The 24241-nt window shown below is 39.8% G+C and overlaps 1 protein-coding gene across 14 annotated transcripts in view; it reads right to left on the bottom strand.

Annotated features, from left to right (window-relative positions):
- Positions 1–16696, bottom strand: part of WDSUB1 (WD repeat, sterile alpha motif and U-box domain containing 1) — a 51526-nt gene extending 34830 nt beyond the window's left edge. Inside the window, exons 1-5 of one of the 14 annotated variants that reach the window (XM_055108617.2) lie at positions 16458–16696; positions 12722–13143; positions 10115–10299; positions 5894–5986; positions 2042–2135 (exon numbers count right to left, since the gene is read on the bottom strand). In XM_055108617.2, the coding sequence (XP_054964592.1) occupies positions 2042–2135; positions 5894–5986; positions 10115–10299; positions 12722–13119 (770 nt within the window). In that variant the 5' untranslated portion in view covers positions 13120–13143; positions 16458–16696. Of the gene's footprint in view, positions 1–2041; positions 2136–5893; positions 5987–10114; positions 10300–12721; positions 13144–16294 lie in introns of those variants that run through there. The other 13 variants (XM_055108620.2, XM_063595384.1, XM_063595383.1 and 10 more) reach the window with 13 other exon arrangements.
- Positions 16697–24241: the final 7545 nt, after the last annotated feature.

The raw sequence follows: 24241 nt of genomic DNA on the forward strand, positions 1-24241 counted from the left end.
CAATAATATACCCTAAAATTTGTTTGTTCCAACAAAGCAAGGTTGGTTTAACATTTAAAAATCTTGTAATTCACTCCACTAACAGAGTAACAGAGAAAAATTGTATCATCTCAAAGATGTAGGAAAAATCATCTGATGAAATACAATACCCTTGCATGATTAAAAAAATAACAACAAAACTCTTACAAACTAAAAGGAATAGAAGAATAAAGCTTATCTCCCCAAAACCTACAATGATCATATTGAATAATGAAAGCTTTCCCTCTGCAGTGAGGAATCAGACAAGGCCTGTTATTGCCACTTTTATTATCCTGGTAGTATCAACAGTTCAGTAAGGCACAGAAGATACCAAAGATATAAGGATTAGAAAGGAAGGAACAAAACCATCATTATCCACAAATGATCTGATTTCATATACATATAATCCAAAATAAGAAATTTCCTAGGTAAGTCCAATTTATTTCCATTATATATTTCCTTATATTGGCCACATCTTTTATATACTAACAACAAGTGCCTAGAAAGAAGGCTAATAAAAGATGAGAACTTCTACACAGAAGACAATTATTGAAATTCAAAGATAAATAAATGAAGAAATATGCAACATTCTCAGATTACAAGACCAATATCATAAAGATGTCAATTCTCCCCAAATTCATCAGACTCTATATAATCCTAATTAAAACCCAAACAGGTTTGTGTCTGTGGAGACAGGAATTGGGGCAATTTAACAAGTTGATTCTAAAATTTACATGAAAATGTCAATAGCTAGGAATAGACAAAATATAAAGCCTGGGAGAGACAGAATGATATTAGAGCAAGGACAGAAACAGAACAAAGTAGCAGAAACAGTAGTTAAGAAACAGACTCACAAATATATTGTCAGTGATTTCTGACAAGGGAGTACAACAAAATGGAGGAGAAAAGTGGTCTTTTCAATACGTAGTACTAGGACAACTGGATATTCACGTAGAAAGGAATAAAATGGGATTCCTATTGCACATCATACACATTAAGTGTGAAAGGCAAAACAATGAAGGTCTTAGAATATAGGAAAATATCTTCATGACCTCAGAACATAAAGAAGCTGACTACACTAAAATTATAAACTGTGAAAAGGCAAATCTAGAGGCTGGGAAAATATATTTGCAACTAGCAACAAATGGCTCAAATATAAAAATACACACACACACACACATACATATATAACAACAAATCAGTAAGAAAAAGATAACCTAGAGAAAAAAATGGGCCGGAGGCATGAACGGGCACTTCATACGAGAGAAAATACATATGGCTAATAAACTTCTGAAAAGGTTCCAACCACTTTGTTCTGGGGAAACGCAAATTAAAACCATAGTAAGGCAACACTACACACTCATCAGAACGGCTAAAATTTTAAACACTCACAATACCAAGTACAGGCTAGGATACAAAACAACACCGCTATAGAAGTATTAATTGTTCAGCCACTTGGAAACTGTTGTTATCTGCCAAAGTTGAAAATGCACATATTCTATGACTCAGCAAGGCCATTCCTAGGTACTTATCTTACAGAAATCCATGAACATGTACACCAGGACATACAATATATTCATAGAATTATTATTGTAATGCTCTCAAACCAGAAACAATCATATAACCATTTACATTAAAATGAACTATTATATATATTATAATGTATCCATGCCATGGAATATTACACAGCAATGAAAATCAAAGGGCCACAGCTCCGGGCAATAATATGAATTAATGTCACAAGTGTAATGTTGGGTACAGGAAGCCTGACAAAATAATTCATATTGCGTAATTTGTTTTAGGTCAGTTTTAAAGAAAACAGCAGTAGTGCATATGATCTAACATGTTGTCACCAAAAAGGGGCACTTGGAAGGGGAGGGCTTCTGGGGCAGAACCAGCAATGTTCTATTTCTTGACCTTTGTGTGGCTCATCAAGCTATTCTTTGAGGTTTCATGTACTTTTCCGTGTGTCTGTTTGATTTCATATAAAAATGGTTTAGGAAAATTAAACCAACTAGCTTACCCTGAGACTAGCATCTGCCCATCATGGGAAAAAGCACAAGCCAGAACAGGAGCACAGTGCCCACTCAGTGTACTTTTATATTTTAATTCAAAACCTGCAAATAACAAGGTAACAGAGATTAGAAAGCTGACCATGCTTAGAATTGATTTTTAAGTCAACACCATTTCACTTATTTATTTAACAAATAATCTTTGAGTGCCTAAAGGACACAAAAATTAAAAATCCTCATGCAGCTCAGATATCTATAAGGAAATAATTGGGATGCAGTGTGATTAACTGGTTTCTGTTGACTGAAGAATAAAGTCAAGTTTTTAAAGAATTGAAGTAGCTTTACTCAGAAGTCTTACTGAGGACTATAGACTAAGGCCTATGGCCTGGGAGCTACAGGGCAATCTGTGAGACCACTCCCAAGCAGCGTTTCAGCCCGCTGCATACATACAGGTGGTAGAGGTTTAGTATGTGCAAAATCACGTCAAACAGAAGTTACATTAAAGCAGAATCACCTCAAGGTCTGGGTTTAAGAGTACATCTGGTTATAGATTTCTAAAGTGCATTCGGTTACGGATTGCAGAAACATGATCACTAACCCCACTGGACGTTATCTCAGGTAAGAAAAGGCAAGGCTGGGCTCATTTATCTTTTAAGGAATGTAGTGACTCAGGGAAGAGACATGTGGGACTCTGTGCTCTCCTCTGTTTTGTCTTCAAGGCATTCCTCCAGAGAGCTGCACGTTGTCACAGAGTCGGGGGATTTGTCAAATTATGCTGGCAAGCAGAAAGGAGCAAACATGGCTTCTTGTGTTTGTTACTGTGTCTCACATTTCAAAAGCTCAGTAATGGATTTTAAAAAGCAGTTCAACAAAGGCTAGATGGGGTAATTTCATAACTACCAAAATTTTTAACTTTTAAACTATACCACAATTTTAGTGTCTGATAAAAACAAAATACGCCAATTGCCCAAAAGACTTAAAAAAATGCTTATAATTTTTTAAATCTGGCACTTAAAAATATTTTCTCATCCTGTAAAAAAATACTTTCTCATCCTGTAAATAATCAATGGTAATTTACACATCTTGTAATTCCAATATTATCTTTATAAAATATAACACTCCTACAAAGTATAAAAAGGTATAAAATCCTTTTCATGCTTTTAGAATTACTAAATATAAACTCACAACTACTTTAAAAGTATACTGAGGGAATTCAATATATTTTGGTGACAACCTATAAAAATAAAAAGAAATTGGCAGGGGTTGGGAAAGATGGAAAAGGAAATACACGAGGGAAATTTATAACTACATCAGACACAATAAAACCTTTTTTGAAGTGTTAAATGTCTTTTAGTGAGGATAACAAGCATTTAAAGAAAAAGGTCATCAGAGTAAGTAAAAGTTTCAAGCTCAAAACAGGAAAAAATATATATTTTTATCTGGGAGAGCAGAGACACACACTAAAGACACCATGCTAAGTGCTAGAAATACAATGATAAACTTCAAAAGGCTTTAATTCTAACTGGGAACAGAGCAATAAATAGGCATGATTAATCAAACAAAGCAAACATATTAAGTTGCACACCAAATTAAGACTATAAAACTTCAATACAACAATAATAGGTTATGTCCTCAAGTATAAGACCCATATGTCTCTCTACTCCTCCCTACAAATAAGCAAATAATAAGGTACAAATGATGATAAATGCTTTATGAAAAGATTTTGTTTTTATTATTTTTTTTTTTTGAGAGCATCTCCTTCTGTCACCCAGGCTGGAGTGCAGTGGTACAGTCTCGGCTCACTGCAACCTCCGCCTCCTGGGTTCAAGTGATTCTCCTGACTCAGGCTCCCAAGAAGCTGGGACTACAGGTGTGCACTACCACACCTGGCTAATTTTTGTATTTTTGTCAAGACAGGGTTTCACCATGTTGGCCAGGCTGGTATCGAACTCCTGACCTCAAGTGATCCGCCTGCCTCAGCCTCCCAAAGCGCTGGGATTACAGGTGTGAGCCACCACGCCCAGCCTTATGAAAAGGTTTTAACTGCACGTTTATAAACTGTCATGTATGTTTTTGTTAAAAAGTCAGTGTCAACATATTTTCCAGTAAACATATGAAAGGCTTTACTTTTGAACAATTACTAAAGGAACATATTTATTTCCCGATAAAAGGTTCTTCTCTATACACTATAAACTAGGATAATTATGAACAACAAAAATACAGTTTGTCATTTAACTGAAGCTTACTAGGTAACAAATAATAATATTCTGAGGCTCCTGAATCAATCAAGATGACCACAAAATTTCAGATTCCCCATGAAAATGTCAAGGAAGGAATTAATAAAAACAGAAATGTACACTGGTAAAGAGAGTGGGAAGGGGGCATCAGCAAAGCAGAAACTGAATCAACTTTGGGGAGGCAGAAAGCACATTAAGTAATGAAGAAGTATAAAAGAATAACAGCCCAGCATACAAAGAGACAGGGGTACAGCCAAGAAAGTTATTCTGCCCTAGAAAACACCCCAAGACTGGCCACGCGCAGTGGCTCACGCCTGTAATCCCAGCATTTTGAGAGGCCAAGGTGGGAGGATCATTTGAACTCCGGGGAGGCCCGGAGTTCAAGACCATCCTGAGAAACAAACTGAGACACTGTCTCTATAAAAAATTTAAAAATTAGCCAGGGCAAGACCTGAGAGAGGAGATGGAGAGGGTAGGAAGAAAATACCTCAAGGTTCCAGAATATCAATAGCCAGGAAAAAGGAAAATTAGAATGACACAGACATAGACCTGAAAAGAGAAAAATGAACTGACTGACTGTATACAGACCATTCAGTGTCTACCTCCAATCTCTCCCCAACTTCACCCTTAGTATGCTGCACAAAAGCCAAGCATTTATCCCTGGCGAAACCTCTCAAAAAATACAACTGCCTGGGAAGCTCTAGGGTGACAGAGTGTCTACTCCCTAAGTCCCCAGTCCTTCACCCAGAAGGGCCAACTACCCACCTCCTCATCCTAGAGGGAAGCCAGCAATAACGAACCACTTCTGTGCACAGAGTTTCTGAACATTGTCTAATTCTTAAATGCAAACAGAGTACTGAGCAAAAAGGGGACTCAACTGCAAACAAAGATCAGAAAACAGAAGGGAACTTAAAGCAAAAACTCCTAAATGACATCCTGAGAGTTTTGAGATCTTACATTTATAAAGGACACTATGAAAAGAAAACAAAGAAGATGGTGAGCTTTTAGAATCTGAAAATATGATTAATGTGATAAAACATTCAAAAAAAGGTTAAGAGAAAAAGCAGAGAAATTTTCCCCTAAAGTACAAGAAAAGAGAGAGAAATGTGGGGGATAAAAAAAGAGAATCAATTCAGGAGGCCCAACATTCAATTAATGGAAGTTGTAAAAAGAGAGATGAATTAAAGAAATAACATAACGGAATAGTTTATTCCAAAACTGTACAAAATAAGCTTCCTGACTGAAAGGGTCACCTGATGGAATAGTACAATGGATGGGAAAAGACCCACACACTAACAAAAAGCAGTACCTACAGTGAATAAATAAAAAAATGTAGTGGTATAAACAATGTTTACAGAAACTGTGAAAACCACAAAGGAGTTGAAATCAAGTGCAAAGTGGTCACCTCTGGTGAGCAGAAATGTGCATGGCAGTAGAATGGGTGAGGTCATGATCAGCAATGAGCGTCTGATTTTTAAATCATGTGTATTATTTTGACTAAAAGTTTCTTAAACCATATTTTAATACTTACTTTTAGATACTCAGGGTACCTTAAGTAAAAAGATTAAATAGAAATTTTATCCAGACCACAAATAATTTTAGAGAAGCACTATTTGGCATACATACCTAAGATATGGGTAAAAGAAACAATCCAAATTTTGACTTGGCAATCCTGACCACATGATGCCAGTCGAAAAAACTGAAGACCTTGTTCTCCATCTAAAATTTATTAAAGATAAATACAGAGAATTTGTAAAACACTGAAACCTCCCAAAAATTCCCATTTCTTATACTAAGATCTATTAATTCTACTCATTTAAACCATGTTCACAAGTTATTAGTTAACTTATATCATTTAACAAAATGCTGATTAAAGAATTTCTTTTAAACAAGGTACTATGTGGGATTATTAGTCCTCAAGTTGCTACAAAAAAATACCTTTCATTTTCCTTCCTCAAAGAATAGAACTCAAGGCTGCAAGGACCAATACTGAGCCACTCAATAGAGCATCCTCCTCTAACTCAATTTGAGAGTCTATGAGGCTAGCACTGATAGGAAAAATCAGGAAGAAAAGTCAGTTACTTTGAGAGTGTTAAATGTTTAATCATTCCTAACCTTTTTTTAAGGTCATAGCAATTTCTTCCTTTTTTTTTTTTGAGATGGAGTCTCGCTCTGATGCCCAGGCTGGAGTGCAGTGGTGCGATCTTGGCAGCTCACCGCAACCTCCACCTCCCAGGTTCAAGCAATTCTCCTGCCTCAGCCTCCCAAGTAGCTGAGATTACAGGCATGTGCCACCACACCCGGCTAATTTCTGTGTTTTTAGTAGAGATGGGGTTTCACCATATTGGCCAGGCTGGTCTTGAACTCCTGACCTTGCAATCCGCCTGCCTCGGCCTCCCAAAGTGCTGGGATTACAGACGTGAGCCACTGCACTGGCCTAAGGTCATATCAATTTCTTAAAAGCCTGATCTATAGTTCACATGGAATAATAATGGGAATTTTTTTCCATCTGATTTAATCAAGCCAAAGGCTGGAATTATAGAAATCAAAAATAACATCAATTCACTCCATTTGGTTGAAAATATTATATTATTTTGGGAAAGTAATCAGTTATATGGTGTCCCAGAAGCACTACTACTTTACACTTACTTAATTTTAGTGTATCATTATATATCTACTAGATTAAGTTCCTAAACAATTTTGGATAATGTAAATATTGACATCATCAATGCAATTTTATACAAGTTGCACCTAATATCACAAGTAGTTTCATCAAGTAAGTTTTGGCACTCATATGCAGTAAAGCACAATTAAGAAATTGAGGCTGGGCATGGTGGCTGAAGTCTGTAATCCCAGCACTTTGAGAGGCTGACACCAGGAGTTTGAGACCAGGCTAGGAAAGATGGTAAGACCCTGTCTCTACAAAAAATTTTTTTAAATTAGCCGGGTGTGGTGGCACACATCTGTAGTTGTAGCTACTTAGGAGGCCGAGGCAGGGGATCTCCTTGAGCCCAGGAGTTTGAGGCTGCAGTGAGCTATGATCACACCACTGCACTCTAGCCTGGATGACGGAGCAAGACCCTGTCACCAAAACAGAAATCTAATATCCATCTTAAGATTGCACTCTGGCTTAACAAATTTTCAGTATATAAAATTTAACAAACGTGTACACCTGGGCATGTACATTTTTTCTATGGACTCTGCCTCTTTGAAAGTACAAACACTTTACTAACGAACAACAAATTAAATTCCATTTCACTGAAAGCTTTTTTAACTCCATGGGACTTCCATATTTCAATAGCATTTTTGTTTCTTTCTGTAGCATAGATTTACCCAAAATATATCCTTTCTAAGAGAGATCTTGAGGGATACAAGCAATTCCTGATAATCACTGTCTTTTTAAGACAAAACATTTTATTCAATAAATGGCTGAGAGCAAAATATTTCTGTATTAGACCTAATTAGCAACGCTATTTGTTTCTTAACTAAATAGATCCTTTGAAGTTAATTCTGAAGTTCTCTAAGGAGTGAAAATTCAGCTAAGACAATGGAAAATTACACAAGTTAAAATGTGCTTATGTTCAGTATCTAAATATAATATTTAGAAACATACTTTTCTTCAGGAAAAATATTTAAATTATAATAACCTAACCTACACTTTATCATTTAAAAACTGGAGAGAAATGATCATTTACTCTCAGGTGCAAACAGGATTATTTTTCCTTATTTCAGCAAAATGTCACAAGATGAGTCAATATGTCATAAGTATTTACAGATAATAACAAATACGAAATTAAATAAATTGAAATTATATACTTTGTCTTCTAAATAAATACAGTTGTTCCCACAAATTCCTACAATAATCACTTTAAAGCATGTATCAATTTGTTTCAGAGAATTTACTCATAAGGTTAAGATATATTTCAACAGCAACACTAAAGGAACTAAAGAAGGCACAAAGATTAATATTATACCGAGAGAAGTGTATAATATGTTCTAAAGGCAGGGTGGGGATGTGGGTATCATTTCAGAATCTCACCTAGAATTCTCTGCCTGGTTTAGTGAGCCTTTCCTGACCCCATAAGCTCCCAATCTCTCTAAATGCAGGACAAAAAAGCCCTTATTTTTATTCTAATATTAACTAATATAATGGTATTTTCATTGGAAATCTATCTTCAGATCATTTAGAACCAAAAAAGGAACCTAGATCTCTCCACACTTATATAATTCACCAGATTCATTGAGTGCCTACAAGATGTAGAGAAGGTCCCACAGAAATGGAAGCAATGGCTTGTTTGTTACAAGCTGTTCGTAATTACCGTAAAATATCACAGAACAATATACTAAAAGAATAACTGCCTTAATTAAATTAGGGAGGGAGTTTAACATAAGAATGGGTTTATGAAAAGAAAATCTATTATTTCAGCAAATCATTAAAAGGAATCTTACTCATCAATCTACATTTCAAGGCCTATTCTGTATCAGGCACGATGAAGAAAGGAGACCCAGGCCCTGCCTGCCTGGAGCTTACAAGCTAATAGGAAAAACACCATTAAATATTATCCATATAAATATAGAATTAAAAATTGTGATAGTACTGTAACAGAAAAATAAAGCATGCAAAAAAAGACTATATCAAAATTATACAGATTTAATGCAGGGGTTAAGATCAGGAGAGACTTATCTTTAGTGATTTTCAGCCAAATTCTAAAGGATATTAACAGCAAACCAGGTAAAGGGTCTGCACGTAAAACCCTTGGAAAAATCTTAGAAACATTCCAGGAATTAAAGAAAGTCAATGTGGCAAAAAATGCATGAGGCCAAGAGCAATTTGAGATTAGGGGGAAGCAGAACATGTTTTGCTTTTGGGATTTGAGATCTTAATCATATCTTAACAAGCCACTGATGGGCTTGAAAAGGGGGGAAATACCAAAACCTTTCTGTCTACTCTTTGGACCTGTTTTGTCCAATAGGGCAGTGACTGGCCATATGTGGGTATCAAAGACTTGAAATGCAGCTAGTCCAAATTGAAATGTACTATCTGTAATATACATACCAGATTTCAAAGACTTAGTACGAAAGATAAAATCTTATTAATAATTTTTATTATCAATTATTGAAACTACATTATAGATATATCAGGATATATTATTAATTAATTTCATCTACTACTACATTTTAAATTTTCCTAAGTGGCTTGCATTACGTTGTTATGGATAGCACTGGTCTGGTAACAAGACTGCAGGGGGACAAAAGCTACAGAACTCCCATCCACTAACACGGAAAATGAAAACTCTAAAGAAAGAACTTTCCAAATCACTGTACCTATTTAAAACCAAGAGACTATATTCAGGAGTTCTGTTTATTTCTAAAAAACTAATTGTGTTGGCAAACATTTTATAAATTTAGCTTTTCGAAGATTAAATTAGTAAATGGAAAACACAGCTTCTATTTCCAATTTTTAAAGTTTACATTTCTACTTGAATATCAATATAGTGTTCTTTTAATTGCAATTGTATCAATAGGGTTAGGTCCTCTAAATTGCCATATCCAAGGAATCTGAATCTGTTGTACCAATTTGAGCCACCCCCTGCATATAATAAAGAATGTAATTTTCTTGCAGGAAACTCCAAGACCAAAAAAAAAGAATGCAATTTTCTCATATATTTTTTCATGATTTCATTTTTGGTCAAAAAAGAGAGAAGGATAATCCCTTTACAGGAATAAATTAAGAGGGCTCCTCACTCTACTAATGATAACATAAAAAAGAATAAAAGAATGAAAAGTCATATACAGCACAAATTACAAATAGGAATTTCTAGTGCTTAAAAGAATAAAATAACCAACCAGAAACTGGCTGTGAAGAAAAATCGCAGCAGGTAATTCCAAGATCATGTGCTTTTTCACTATGCAGACACCTCATTTTATCATCCCACACTGTTAAATCACCACATGAGGAGCCAGTGACAAAGAAGCTTCCATTAGGAGAAAATGCACATGCCGCCAAGGAGCCATCTTTAACACTACCACATCTGAAATAAAAGCAAAAAGTGGGTTTTCATTTCAGAGTATCCTTTACTTTATACCACAGTCTCTAACAGCAGCTTGATACAGTGAAAAGAGAATAAATGGCTATCACAGAACTAGAGAGAAAGGACAACTGATGCCTACAGAAATAAAATATCATTTATATGCTATGAACTGAGATATACTGTCTAAAAGCAAGGGAGGATTTAAATATCCTCCCTTAAACATTTTAACTGGTATGTTCAAGCCTAAATTACAAACCAAAGTCCACATATCTTCATATTTTTCCACAGGGCAAATCAGTATAAACACATTAAAATCTGTAAAACTTAACCAGAAAAGCAATGACAAGCAACATCAACTACAGCCATATTTTTTAAAAAAAGGTAAGATAAAACTATTTTTATTGGAAAATATGTTATTGGAGTCAAAGGTACTTTCAACGTCTGTATTAAAAATTACCCAGAAGCAATGGCGAGGTCTTCAAATATAAATTATTTATGAAAGGAAAATGCTGTGGGCAAGTTAAAATTACGTTAGGAAGACAGGGAGGCACGGTGCTGAAGTATTAGTATTTGCTCAATTAGGAAAAATAAGCTGTTAAAAACCCAACAATTAACACACTGTCCCATCCAGCAGGGTATCTATCATTTATATATAATTAATTACATAGTTTAGGGATAGTTATGCTATAGAGCCAGAAGTCGTCATTGGATAAGTAAGATTCCTAGTTGACAGCTGGATTTCATGCATATAAAAAAGATATTTGGCATAAGTGTTTATTAACACCACTTAAAACATGTCACCCTCTTCAACCCAAAGACCTAAGCTAAAATGAGCAATAGTTGTTGACCAACTGGCATTTGTGCTCTGAAAGATGTTGGGAGACAGAAGGAGGGGGAGGTACACTAGGCTCTTTTAATTGGTAATTACTTAAAAGCGCATGGTTTCTAATGTACTTAATGTCATCTAAAAGTGTTAGCGTGAAAATTTTAACTTTTTTTTTGAGACAGGGTCACTCAGTCACTCAGGCTGGGGTACAGTAGTGCAATCCTAGCACACTGCAGCCTCAAACACCTGGGTTCAGGCGATCCTCTCACCTCAGCCTCTGGAGTAGCGAGGACTACAGGCACACGCCACCACGCCTAGCTAATAAAAATGATAACTTCTGTTATGTATATTTTGCCACAATATAAATAAATGTGAATAGTTTTAATGTTGTTAAATTGCAATACAATATTACCAATGTAAATTAATTGGTTTTTTCCAAAAGAGTTTTTCAGGTGAGTTTTTAAGAAATGATAAATAACACATCACCACCACACCAGGCATGAGGTTCCTTCTTCTGGGCTTGGTCATTCATCCAGCAAGAATTGCAGTCACAGAAATAACTGCATCTCTTAGCTGAGCTTTACATACTATTACTTTATTATTGAAAACACTTGGGCCAGGCGCAGTGGCTCATACCTGTAATCCCAGCCCTTTGGGAAGCCAGCCGAAGCGGGTGGATCACATGAGGTCAGGAGTTCAAGACCAGCCTGGCCAATATGGTGAAACCCGGTCTCTACTAAAAATACAAAAAACTCGCTGGGCGTGGTGGCAGGAGTCTGTAATCCCAACAACTCGGGAGGCCGAGGCAGGAGAATCGCTTGAATCCGGGAGGCGGAGGTTTCAGTGAACTGAGATCCCACCACTGCACTCCAGCCTGGGCAACAAGAGTGAAACTCTGTCTCAAAAAAGAAAGAAAACACTTAAACCACAAGTGACAAAAATAAAGCCTAAAATTACTGAACCTTCAAAATACTGCTTTAACTCTTACAATTAAAAAAAAAAAAACCATAAAAGTCTAACAAGATTAACTCTTAATTTTAAGATTGGCGCTAAGCAAATCTACTATAAGAATCATATTAAACATCTCTCTGGGTTTTTGACCTTTAGAAGGCCAGTTAAAAAAAAATTTTTTTTTTTTTTTTTGAGACGGAGTCTCGCTGTGTCACCCAGGCTGGAGTACAGTGGTGTGATCTCGGCTCACTGCAAGCTCCCCCTCCCTGGGTTCACGTCATTCTCCCGCCTCAGCCTCCCAAGTAGCTGGGACTACAGGCGCCCGCCACCTAATTTTTTGTATTTTTAGTAGACGGGGTTTCACCATGTTAGCCAGGATGGTCTCGATCTCCTGACCTCGTGATCCACCTGCCTTGGCCTCCCAAAGTGCTGGGATTACACGCGTGAGCCACCGCACCCAGCCCAGTTAAAATATTTTTCCTTGTGCTACCTGAAAACTATTGGCTTCCTAGGGTCATCAAAATATTTTTCTTTTTTTCTACATCACTTAGACTGTGCAGAGTATCAAAATATTTTGCTTTCAGTTTTTTTTTTAAGTACACCTAGTCAACAGGATTAAAACAGGAAGGATTTAAATATCCATACCTATATAATTTGTATGACTGTGCATTCCACAAAACCACAGTTCCATCAGCTGCCCCTGATGCCAAACACGTGGAGTCTGGGGAAAACTGGCAAACCCTCACAGGGCTGCCACTAGGCTGTTCCATCACTGCCAGCATCTGTCCATTTTCAGTATTCCATAGGACAGTGGTACCATCTGTTGAACACGATGCCAAAATATGCCCTGAAGGGGAGAAACAGCAGCAGTGGACAGCATAGGTGTGAAACTTCAATGGAGAATATGGCAGTTCAGTAAAGTCACGTAACGAGTACAGGCGAATTGTTTTGTCCAAGGAGCAAGTAGCCAAGAGGGAAAAGGAGAAGGCACAGCAGTTGACATCGTCACCATGATCAGCTAATGTGTGAATCAGTTTCACCATGTTCTTTATTTGAAGTAAAACAGCCTGAAATTTTTAAGCAGATAAAGATTATTTATTCTAGGAATCAGATACATGCAATTTGAGTCTATATAAAAGGGCCAAAATGTTTTAATTTGCTCAATGAAAGCTTCTACATCAACATTTTAAAGCAGTGGTCCCCACCTTTTCGGCAGCAGGGACCAGTTTCATGGAAGACAATTATTCCCTGGACTGGGGTGTGGGGGATGGTTTCAGGATGAAACAGTTCCACCTCAGATCATCCGGCATTAGATTCATAAGCAGCACACCCTCGATCCCTCGCAGGCGCAGTTCATAATAGGGTTTGTGGATGCCTGGAGCCCCAGCTACAAAAATTAGCTGGGTGTGGTGGCACATGCCTGTAGTTTCAGCTACTTGGGAGGCTGAGGCAGAAGAATCCCTTGAAGGGAGGAAGAGGTTGCAGTGAGCTGATATCGTGCCACTGCACTCCAGCTTGGGTGACAGAGCGAAACTCCATCTCAAAAAAAAAAAAAAAGAAAAAAAATCTAACACTGCAGCTGATCTGACAAGAGGTGGAGCTCACTCATGCCCTCACCTCCTGCTGTGCAGCCCAGTTCCTAACAGGCCACGATGGGTACCAGTCCTCAGCCCTGGGGGTTGGGGATCTATGTTTTGTTTTTGTTTTGTTTTGTTGAGACAGGATCTCCCTCTGTCATCCAAGCTTGAGTGCAGTGGCATGTTCTCAGGTCACTGCAACTCCCGCCTCGCGGGTTCAAGTGATTCTCCCACCTCAGCCTCCCAAGTAGCTGGGATTACAGGCATGTCCCACCACGCCCGGCTAATTTTTTGTATTTTTAGTAGAGACCGGGTTTCCCCATGTTGGCCAGGTCTTGAACTCCTGGCCTCAAGTGATCCGCCCACCTCAGCCTCCCAAAGTGCTGGGATAACCAGTGTGAGCCACCGTACCCGGCCAAGGGAGCTCTGTTTTAAAGGACAACCTGTTACCTGGGATAAGAACAATTTGGAGAAAAAAAAAATCTATAAGACTATAACCTCTGATTCTCACAACTACCGTTGTCATACCAATAAATTTCCACAACTCCTCAAAAAGAACCTTCAAACTGTCAAATAACTTCAAACTGATTTGAGGTTGAGCTTTCAAAACCTAAGGTGTTTATTTCACCTTTGAAGCCTTTCTCATAAGGAGTTCTCAAAAATACCTCACTCCAGATCTGCTCATCTCAACTCAAAAAGTATTTTCTATTCTAATAAACTATCTTAGCTGTTCCCTTCACAGGATGGAGCCAAGGCTATCTGCTCCGCCTTTAAAATCAAACTGTAGGATTTGCTCTTAAAAAAAAAAAACAACAGAAGTCTCATTGAAAATTTATTAATAAGTGACCATGTGGAAAGCTGTCCTATCATGGTTTGTCATCCTGTCTGATAAATAGTAAAATTATACAAAAGACTTGGGGTGAGGAACCACCTCTGAATGAATCAAGGAAACCAAGAAAAGAAAACCTAAGAAAGTGTCAAAAAATGAACTTAGCCAGACCACGCTCAAGAACAAATTTACAAATTTAGAATAAAATCAAACTCCTCATCATGGCAAACAAAATCCTATATAATTCCCACCTGCCCACTTCTCAGATCTCAACTCTGGCCACTGTCCCTCTCTTCTTTCCAGCCTCCTTGGCCAGTCTTCCGTCTCCATAAAGCGGTTTTCTCAAGCTGAAATGTTCTTGCCTCTGCTCTTGGGATCCTATTTGTCATTTAGATCTCAATTTCAGTGTCTCTCCTCAGAGACGGTTTCCCTATTTAAAGTAGCCACTCCCTAGGCTAGCACATCACCCTATATTCTCAGCAATTACCACCAGCATCGGATATTTGTTAAATTGTCTCCCCCGACTAGGATGTAAATCCCAAAGGAGTAGGTACTTTGCCATCTTGCTCATTTCTGTATCCACACCATGTAAAACTGTCAGGCACCTAATGTACTTAAATAAATATATGTTGAATATTTATTTTGTTCGAGCCCAACTGAGTTCCAGCCTTTAAATAATCCATATGTAATATGAAATTAGAAAATCTACCAAGACTAAATATATATACACACACAGAAACATAACTGACGGTGGAAAACTGGTGTCAAGTGAGGCAGAATCAGCTCTGAAAGGGGCAGGTATAACCTTGACTTGTAAAATTGATAATCCTTTGTCCTAGTCTTATTTATGGAAACACCTCTACCAAAGAAAAAAAAAAGTCTGGGCGCGATGGTGCACACCTGTAGTCCCAGCACTTTGGGAGGCCGAGATGGGTGGAACACTTGAGCCCAGGAGTTTAAGACCAGTCTGGGCAACAAGGCAAGACCCCATCTCTCCAAAAATAAAAATAATTAGCTGGGTGTGGTGGCGAGCACCTGTAGTCCCAGCTACTTGAGAAGCTGAGGAGGGAGCATCACTTGAACCCCGGAGGTGACGCCGGCGGTGAGCTGTGATTGCACCACTGCACTCTAGCCTGGGCAACAGAGCAGGACCCCATCAATCAATCAAACAAATATTAAGGCATGAAGAGCATGCCTTTCCCTATCTTCATCTTATCCTTTAGGATAAGTTCAGCTTCTTTTCTTCGAACATAAACTCCAATAAAGCCTAAAAACCAAACACGAAAATTTCTGGTAGACTATCCCTGTACTGCTGTCTTGAAAACAATCAAGACCAGGTGGTGCTTTCTGGAGAGCTCGCAAATCCCAGCTGTGCAAGTGCGCACAGGTGATTTTCCAAACAAACTCCGGCTCCCAGCCCTCTGCCGCACTCAGCTCCCTTTGCAGTTCCAGGGCATTCAGTGGGAAGCACCGAGGCCACCGTCAGCTGAACAGTTTGTTTTGAAAAAGCTCTCAGGCCTACCCAGGACCTGCCTTGGGGTGGGGGGGGCGGTGTGGGCGTTCCCTCGGGCCTCGGCTGTCACGCGAACAGTAAATTCCCGGGCACACCAGGTCAGCTGGCCAGCGTAAACACATGGATCCCATCTCATTCAAAGCAAACCCGAAAGGTGTCCAGCGCTCCCAAAATAAAGTCCGCCACTTACAACCCCCACGCACGAAAGACCAGGAATGTGCCCCACTCTAAGAGCGGCCGGGCCTCTGTGGACTGAGCGACCCCAGGCAAGAGGGAGGCCTGGGAGGCAGGGAGCTCACCCGCAAGGGGCTTCCTTCCACCCGACGCCGACACGCCCGCCCTAGCCCCGGGCCAAGGGTGCACGAACCACGCCTCGCCGCACTCAAGGTCCCGGTTGGGCCCTGCTGCGCGGTTAGAACCGGGAAATGGAGGGCTCAGACGCGCTTCCCCACCTGCCGCCACCGCCGCTGAGCCGGCCCGTGGGCGCGGCCGCTCTCACCTTCAAGGTGCCCACGGGCGGTGCGGGTCACGTGCCGCGCAAGTGAGGCTGGCGGGGCGGGCGCCTGCGGAGACCCAGAGCAGAGGGAACAGGCCCCGCCCCCGAACGCCCGCGGTGACCCAGAGCGGAGGGAGTAGGCCCCGCCCCGCGAAAGCCTGTGGAGACCCAGGGCGGAGGGAACAGGCCCCGCCCCCGGGACCGGCCCCTGAGGCGGCGCATGCGCGCTCTTCCGCCCGGACTGCGAGTTCCTCCCCAGCTTCTGGCTCCTAGGGTCAAGGCGATTTCAGGCTTGGAAAGGGACTTCCGTCGCAAATCTTTCTGTTTTGCTAAAGCTGCGGTCGCAAGGCCTAGTGATCGCCTGAAACGTCGTTTTAAAGGGGCGTTGCATGGAATGTTCGGCCATCCCTGCTGAAAGCTTTTACCTCTTTCTCCAGTTCTCCACCCTGCACTGTGTACTCCGAGGCCGGTCTCCCAGATTGGCCTTCTCTATTTCGGCCACCCTGGGCGGTCCGTGACTTGGCGTCTTCTGCCGTCGCCTCCTCATTCGGGTTCCCCTAGGGGTCTCTCCCGGGCAGGCTGCCTGCCCCGGGCCCCAGCCCTGCCGTTGGGTGGGTATCCTGAGCTCACTGGAACCCCGGGCGCCTTTTCTTCAGCCTTTCCCAGTGCGTCCCAGTGGCTCATGGTAGACTGGTTTCCACGTGTCATTGACTACAAAGTGGCCCTGCCAGTGCTTTTTGAGATAAAAATTATCCAGAAAAAAAAAAGTTCCTGAGCAAGTTACCACTTGTTAACTAAATGCGCAACATAGTGTGGGACTATGTTCAGATGAAAATCAAAGATACAGAGAGCTTTTATTTTTAATCCATGAGGAAACATTAAAAATATATCAGCCTATGGAGACCAAAGTTACATTTGAAGAGTAATGACCTAAAATGCTCACATTTAAAGATGAAGTTGAGACCGTGGGAAACTATTTGCAATGAAAAAGACTAAGGGGAAAGGGAAGATCAAAATTAGGATTTTGTGAAGTTCTTGTTAATTTTTTAAAATCAGCGGAGTGCATCATGATTGAGACTTTGAACACCAAATTCCATTCCAAAGTATTGCCAAAACAGTATTTTTCTAAAAACAAGTTTTTGATTGTATAAATAATAGAGCTCTCTGTAGGAAACACAGAATATATCAACAGGAAAATAAATAGTCAATAATTACACCCCTCAGAGATAACCCACTCAGAGATAACATTTTCTCTCAGTCTTTCAGAAAAAACTAATTTTACAAAAAGTCCTGGAAACTGCCTTTTTAAACAAACTTGTGTCATGAGCTGTTCCCATGTCTAAAATTTCATTAGCTTTTTTTTCTACATAATGGTCTACATGTAAACATACCATAAATTATTTAACATTTTCCATGTTGCTGGATGGTTTCAACATTTTTGATCTTAGTGTAAATAATGCTGGATTAAATATCTTTGAACCTAAATCTTTTTCTTTTAGCCTCAATATATTACCACGTTATGTACATAAATCTTTTTCCATATTTATGAATATGTACTTAGGATAAAAATTGAAATGGAGGCCAGGTGCGGTGGCTCACGCCTGTAATCCCAGCATTTTGGGAGGCCAAGCTGGGTGGATCACCTGAGGTCAGGAGTTCTAGACCAGCCTGGCCAACATGGTGAAACCCCATCTCTACTGAAAATAGAAAAAAATTAGCCGGGCATGGTGGCACGCACCTGTAATCCCAGCTACTCAGGAGGCTGAGACAGGAGAATCTCTTGAACCCAGGAGGCTGAGGTTGCAGTGGGCAGAGATCACCCCATTCCACTTCCAGTCTGGGGGATAGAGTGAGACTTTGTCTCACAAAAGAAAAAAAAAAGAAAATGGAATCACTGGGCATAAAGGTGTAGACAGTTTTAATAAGTATTACCATACTGCTCTTCAGAGAGGTTGTACAGTTTACACTCTCAGCAATATGTAGTTGTGTTTGTCTCTCCACTTTCTTGTCAAACTTGAGGGATACCTTTTTTATCTACACTAATTTGTGTGTGGGTTTTTTTGTTTGTTTGTGAGATGGAGTCTTGCTCTGTCGCCCAGGCTGGAATGCAGTGGCACGATCTTGGCTCATTGCAACCTCCACCTCCCGGGTTCAAGTGATTCTCGTGCCTCAGACTCCCAAGTAGCTGGGATTACAGGCGCTTGCCACCGCGCCCGGCTGACTTTTTATATTTTTAGTAGAAACAGGGTTTCACCATGTTGGCCAGGCTGGTCTCGAACTCCTGACCTCAAGTTATCCACCCACCTCAGCCTCTATCTACACTAATTTGATAAGCCAAATTGGTTATAATATTCTTTAAGTAAAATATATAAAAGAAGCCCGTGACTACACCTGCCAGTAGTTTAGCACCATGACCTCATGTCCAGTATAGTCAGCTTTGCCTGTCCTACAGAGACAGGCAGTTTCAAAGATAGAAGCCTCATTGAGGCTGTTCTCCAAAGATCTAACTACTTTAACCCTCTGTCCTGTACCAGTTCACTCTACAAATCTATAAATTCTTATAAATGTATCTTTATAAATTCTGTTTCTATAGTATATTGGCAAGATATTTTAGTTAACATCTCCCAAAGTAGTTAGACCTTTGATTCGGAATATTAAAGATTTGAAAGTTTTATGCATTCCTCACCCTAATTGTGTAGCTGTGAAAATCTTATTTAAGGCTGGGTGCGGTGGCTCACACCTGTAATGACAGCACTTTGGGAGGCCAAGGTGGGCAGATCATTTGAGGTCAAGAGTTCAAGACCAGCCTGGCCAACGTGGTGAAACCCCGTCTCTACTAAAAATACAAAAATTAGCCAGGCGTGGTGGTGCACACCTATAATACCCACTACTCAGGAGGCTGAGGCAGGAGAATTTCTTGAACCCGGGAGGCAGAGGTTGCAGTGAGCCGAGATCGAGCCACTGCACTCCAACCTTGGCAACAGAGTGAGACTGTGTCTTCAAAAAAAAGAAAATCTTATTTAAGGATAAAAATCCCATTTTGTCATTAATTTCTTGTTCTGCTCCTTAAAATAATGCTACTTGAAGAATATAGAAAACAATTTTAAGTGATGTATTTAAAGAAAAACCACCTTTTCTTTTCTTTTTTTTTTTGAGACGGAGCAAGCTCTGTCGCCCAGGCTGGAGTGCAGTGGTGCGATCTCGGCTCACTGCAAGCTCCACCCCTGGGTTCATGCCATTGCCCTGTCTCAGCCTCCTGAGTAGCTGGGACTGCAGGTGCCAGCCACCATGCCTGGCTAATTTTTTTATTTTTGATAGAGATGGGGTTTCACCATGTTAGCCAGGATGGTCTCGAATTCCTGACCTCATGATCCGCCCGCCTCTGCCTCCCAAAGTGCTGGGATTACAGGGGTGAGCCACCGCGGCCAACCAGAAAAACCAACTTTTCTTTTTTTTTTTTTAATTTTATTATTATTATACTTTAAGTTTTAGGGTACATGTGCACAACGTGCAGGTTTGTTACATATGTATACATGTGCCATGTTAGTGTGCTGCACCCATTAACTCGTTATTTAGCATTAGGTATATCTCCTAATGCTATCCCTCCCCAACTTTTCAATTAAATAGTAAGCAATACATGTTGTCAAAATACAGTGGCAATGGGAACCGAATAGATGTGAAGCAATGAGTGAGCCACCAATTACTAAAATATGTGGTCCTGAGTAAACAAGAGCTTAACGGAGAGATGAGAGGCGCCTGTGAAGTTGGAAAAGGTGGGCATAAGAATGTGTGCTAAATAGACCTGAAGTCTAGGCCGGCTGAGGGATGAGCTTTGGAAATACCCAGTTTCACAGTAAATACTCAGGCATGTATTGAGGTTGTTTTCCTTTGCAGGCAAACCCAATGTCAGAGTTTCCAGAACAGTTGGACAAGGTAGAGCTCAAGGTATAAAAACTCCCTTGAGGTGTTTAGTTTATGAAACTATATCAAGCTGAACGCATGAAATTTGCCTTTTTCTATGTGTATATTACACTGCAGAAGACGTTTTTAAAAACATCCTGGCAGATTGCCCAGAGATTATCTCATATCTGATGCAACCATCAACTCTCCACATCTGGTATGAGCCACAGTGCCACCTCCTTGTAGAGAACTCTGGGGATCTGGAAAGCTGCAACTCTGCCTGGGAGAAAGATAACTTCTGCATCATAAAATGTTCTCTTAATTTGCTTTATCCTTTGCCACTATGTAAAATTTACACCTTCGAACTGGCCATCTTTTCATTAAACCATTCAGAGTCCCTGTGTGCCAACCCAGTAATAAGAATTAGCAGAGTTCTTTAGAAACAACTGGAATTCCATACAGGAAAAAAGAAAGATCCGGGGGCTGCCTAACAACAAAACAGAGGGTTGGGATGAGATGGTGTATATTGGGCACAGTGAGAACTGCCTGACAGCAGAAAATATGCATATGGCTGGAAGTAAGAATACCAGAAAGAAATGTAATGACATGTATGAAACTTGGTATTTGGTACACACTAAAAAATTTTTTTGCAATTCTCACTGTGCCTTTTTCTGCCTTTATGGTACAAGAAATATTTTTTGCTTATGAAATTTTTATTTTGTTTTGTTGGTTTTGTTTTTGTTTTGTTTTCCAATTCCTGGGCTCAAGCGATCCTCCCACTTCAGCCTCCTGAGTAGCTGAGACTACAGGCGTGCAACACAAACCCCAGCTCATTTTTTGATTTTGATCTGTATAGAGACAGGGTCTCACTATGTTGCTGAGGCTGGTCTCAACTCCTGGGCCCAAGCAATCCTCCCCCCTTGGCCCCCCCACCAAAGTGCTGGGATTACAGGCATGAGCCACTCCGTGCCCAGCTTTTGTTTATGAAATTTTAAATTGCAGTTTACATTTTTTCATTTTCTTATTGTCTCATTTTCTCAAATTCTTTATTTTCAGATACTATTATTAATGTTCTTCAAGAGAATTCAAGATGTTAATGCATTTCTGAAAAAAATACTTTTGTTTCCAGATTTACGGTTTTTATTACATAAGGTAAAAATATTACAGATATGGAAAAATTAATTCATTCAACAATAATTCAATTTACAGAATTACAGATTATGTTTCCAGTTTACTGCCTATTATAGTCTGGAATACAGTATTTGATGCTACCAGTCTTTGGCATCTTGTAACATTCTGTCAATTAATTGGCCAAATAATGCTAGGTCTCCATTTTAACCTGATTATCTGGAATTAATATTTCTCCATATTTTCACTAATGACTTTCAAACTAGTTGACTGATTTTTGCCTAAAGAAAATCACGATACTTCTTTAGTTTTACTTTTTGTTTGTAACTTAAAAAGGGAAGGACAATTGTCACATTTTAAAGAATGTAATAAAATGTCATACCTGATGTAGCAAATTGTATTTTTCAAAAATAACTACAACAATATATCCCATCCCACATGCTCTTCCAAAACTTTGCCACTCACCCTCAAGAGGTGGGGGTTATGTCCCTTCCCCTTAATTTGTGTGTCATTAGACTGACACACGTGATAGACAACACTGTATAACTTCCAAGCCTGGGTCTTAAGAGGCAATACGGTCCTTGAGTCACTTTCCCTCAGCAGCCAGCCACCGTGCAGTGAGGAAGCCTGGGCTACATGAAGAGACCCACATGGAGAGGAATGAAGTTCCTATCTCTCAATCCAGGCTGAGCTCCCAGACAATAACCAGTGCCTGTGAGTGACCCCTCTTGGAGAGGGGTCGCCAACTCTCAGTGGAGACACCAAAGCTGATGTCATGTGAAGCAGAGATGAGCCTTCCTGTCAAGCCCCGTCCAAGTTGCAGATTGTTATTTTAAACCACTAAGTTTTGAGGTACCTGCTTTTGCAGCTAGATAACTGCCAGAGAGATAGAAGTGTAGTAATTAAAGGCTGAACTTTGCATTGTTTAGAATTTCCTTATCACTTCAGTGAATTACGAATAGAAATATGCCAACACAATATCTCTTTGCTTAAAATGGATTAAACTCAAACTTGTTAGTTATAGTTATTTGTCCAAAATTTGAAAACTACTATAGGGAAATATAATTTGGTTACTTTCTTTTCATTTTATTTGCATTTTATTTTTTCTGAAGCAGGGTCTCACTCTGTTGTCCATGCTAGAGTGCAATGGCGTGATCACAGCTCACTGCAGCCTCGACCTCCTGGACTCAAGCAATCCTCCCACCTCAGTCTCCTGAGTAGCTGGGACTACAAGTGCACGCCACCATGCCTGGCTGATTTTTGTATTTTTTTTTATAGAGACAGGGTTTCACCATGCTGTCCAGGCTGGTCTCAAACTCCTGACCTCAAGTGATCTGCCTGCCTCAGCCTCCCAAAGTGCTGGGCTTATGGGTGTGAGCCACTGCGCCCAACCTGTCTAATACTTTTTAATAAACTTTCATTCCTGCTCAAAAACTTGCCTTGGTCTCTCACTCTGCCTTATGTCCCTCAGATGAATTCTTTCCTCTAAGGAGGTAAGAATCAAGTTGCTGCACATTCTGTGGATTTGCCGCTGCTAACACCATGAATGTGTGTCCCTTTCTCTGTAGTGACTTTTCTATCTTTTTTGAATATTACAATCTAAATAATTTTCAAGACCAAGACCAATGGTTATCTCATTTGTGAAAGAATCTTCCTGGCTCTATAATATACTATCAATTGATGTGCTACATCTACACATAGAGTTTGAAGAAGCCAACAGATCTGTTTTTCCCATCTGAATTCCATGCCAATTGAAGAATACAGAGACAACAGAGATCAAAACATTTAATATTGAAAAAGTCTAAGCTGGTGACGTGGGCGAGGTGTTTGCCACAATGGGCTTCTTGATTCTGAACCCCAGAATTAAACTGATTTGCCCACCCAGTAAGTGCAGAAAAACTGGAAGCTTCCATCCATAGGACAGGTTTTGCTGCCAGGCTTGCAGCACAGCCCACATCAACCAGAATACATGCTCCTATAGGCAGGCCAAAGAGATGGGAGGGGGCACTGAGCTATACAAGCTCATTCTCTTACCTTAACCCACCTACCGCAGAGGGGAGGCATGAGTAAAGTATGGAAGGACCAAGAGTACCACACTGCTGGAGGTCCCATCATGGGGAAATCGAACCCAGGAGTGCATGTTCTTCCAACCCCAGCTTCCTGCAGCTTGTTCTTCTCTTCACTGAACCACTGAGGAAGGCCAGCCAAGGTTGCAGCCATCCCCTGAGGGTATTGTGGGAAGGTCCCACACTCCTGGATTGTCTTGCTCCTAACTTTCACTAAGTTACTCCCTTAATACCAACTACTGTTTTTTTGTGGATCATTTTTAGTCAACAGAGGTCAATATTAATTTTTGCCCCCATAAAGCTCTGACATAGGCCAGATCGGTGTATTAATTAAATCAATTATGGGGCCATTCTGTACCCCAAACTGAATAATTATTCCCTAATCTTATTCCCATTGTAGACTATGTGCCGCCATAGTGTCCAGATTTGTTCATGAGAGGCTCTGCAATGAGATTAAGTAACTAAATTAAAATATTCCAGCAACAAAATGACTAAAATATGACTCTAACTGCTTCCTGTTATGAAATTCATAAAATAAAATTAAAGACCTAAGTTTAAATCTCCTTGAAAATTAAAGTCCAAAGGCATAAAAAGTCAAAGGAATTTAAGTTAAATCCAATTACTTTTCCAAAGAAAAAATATTTTGTTTTTTTGAT

The sequence above is a fragment of the Pan paniscus genome, chromosome 13 (assembly GCF_029289425.2).
Source record: "Pan paniscus chromosome 13, NHGRI_mPanPan1-v2.0_pri, whole genome shotgun sequence".
NCBI classification, from domain to species: Eukaryota; Metazoa; Chordata; class Mammalia; order Primates; family Hominidae; genus Pan; species Pan paniscus.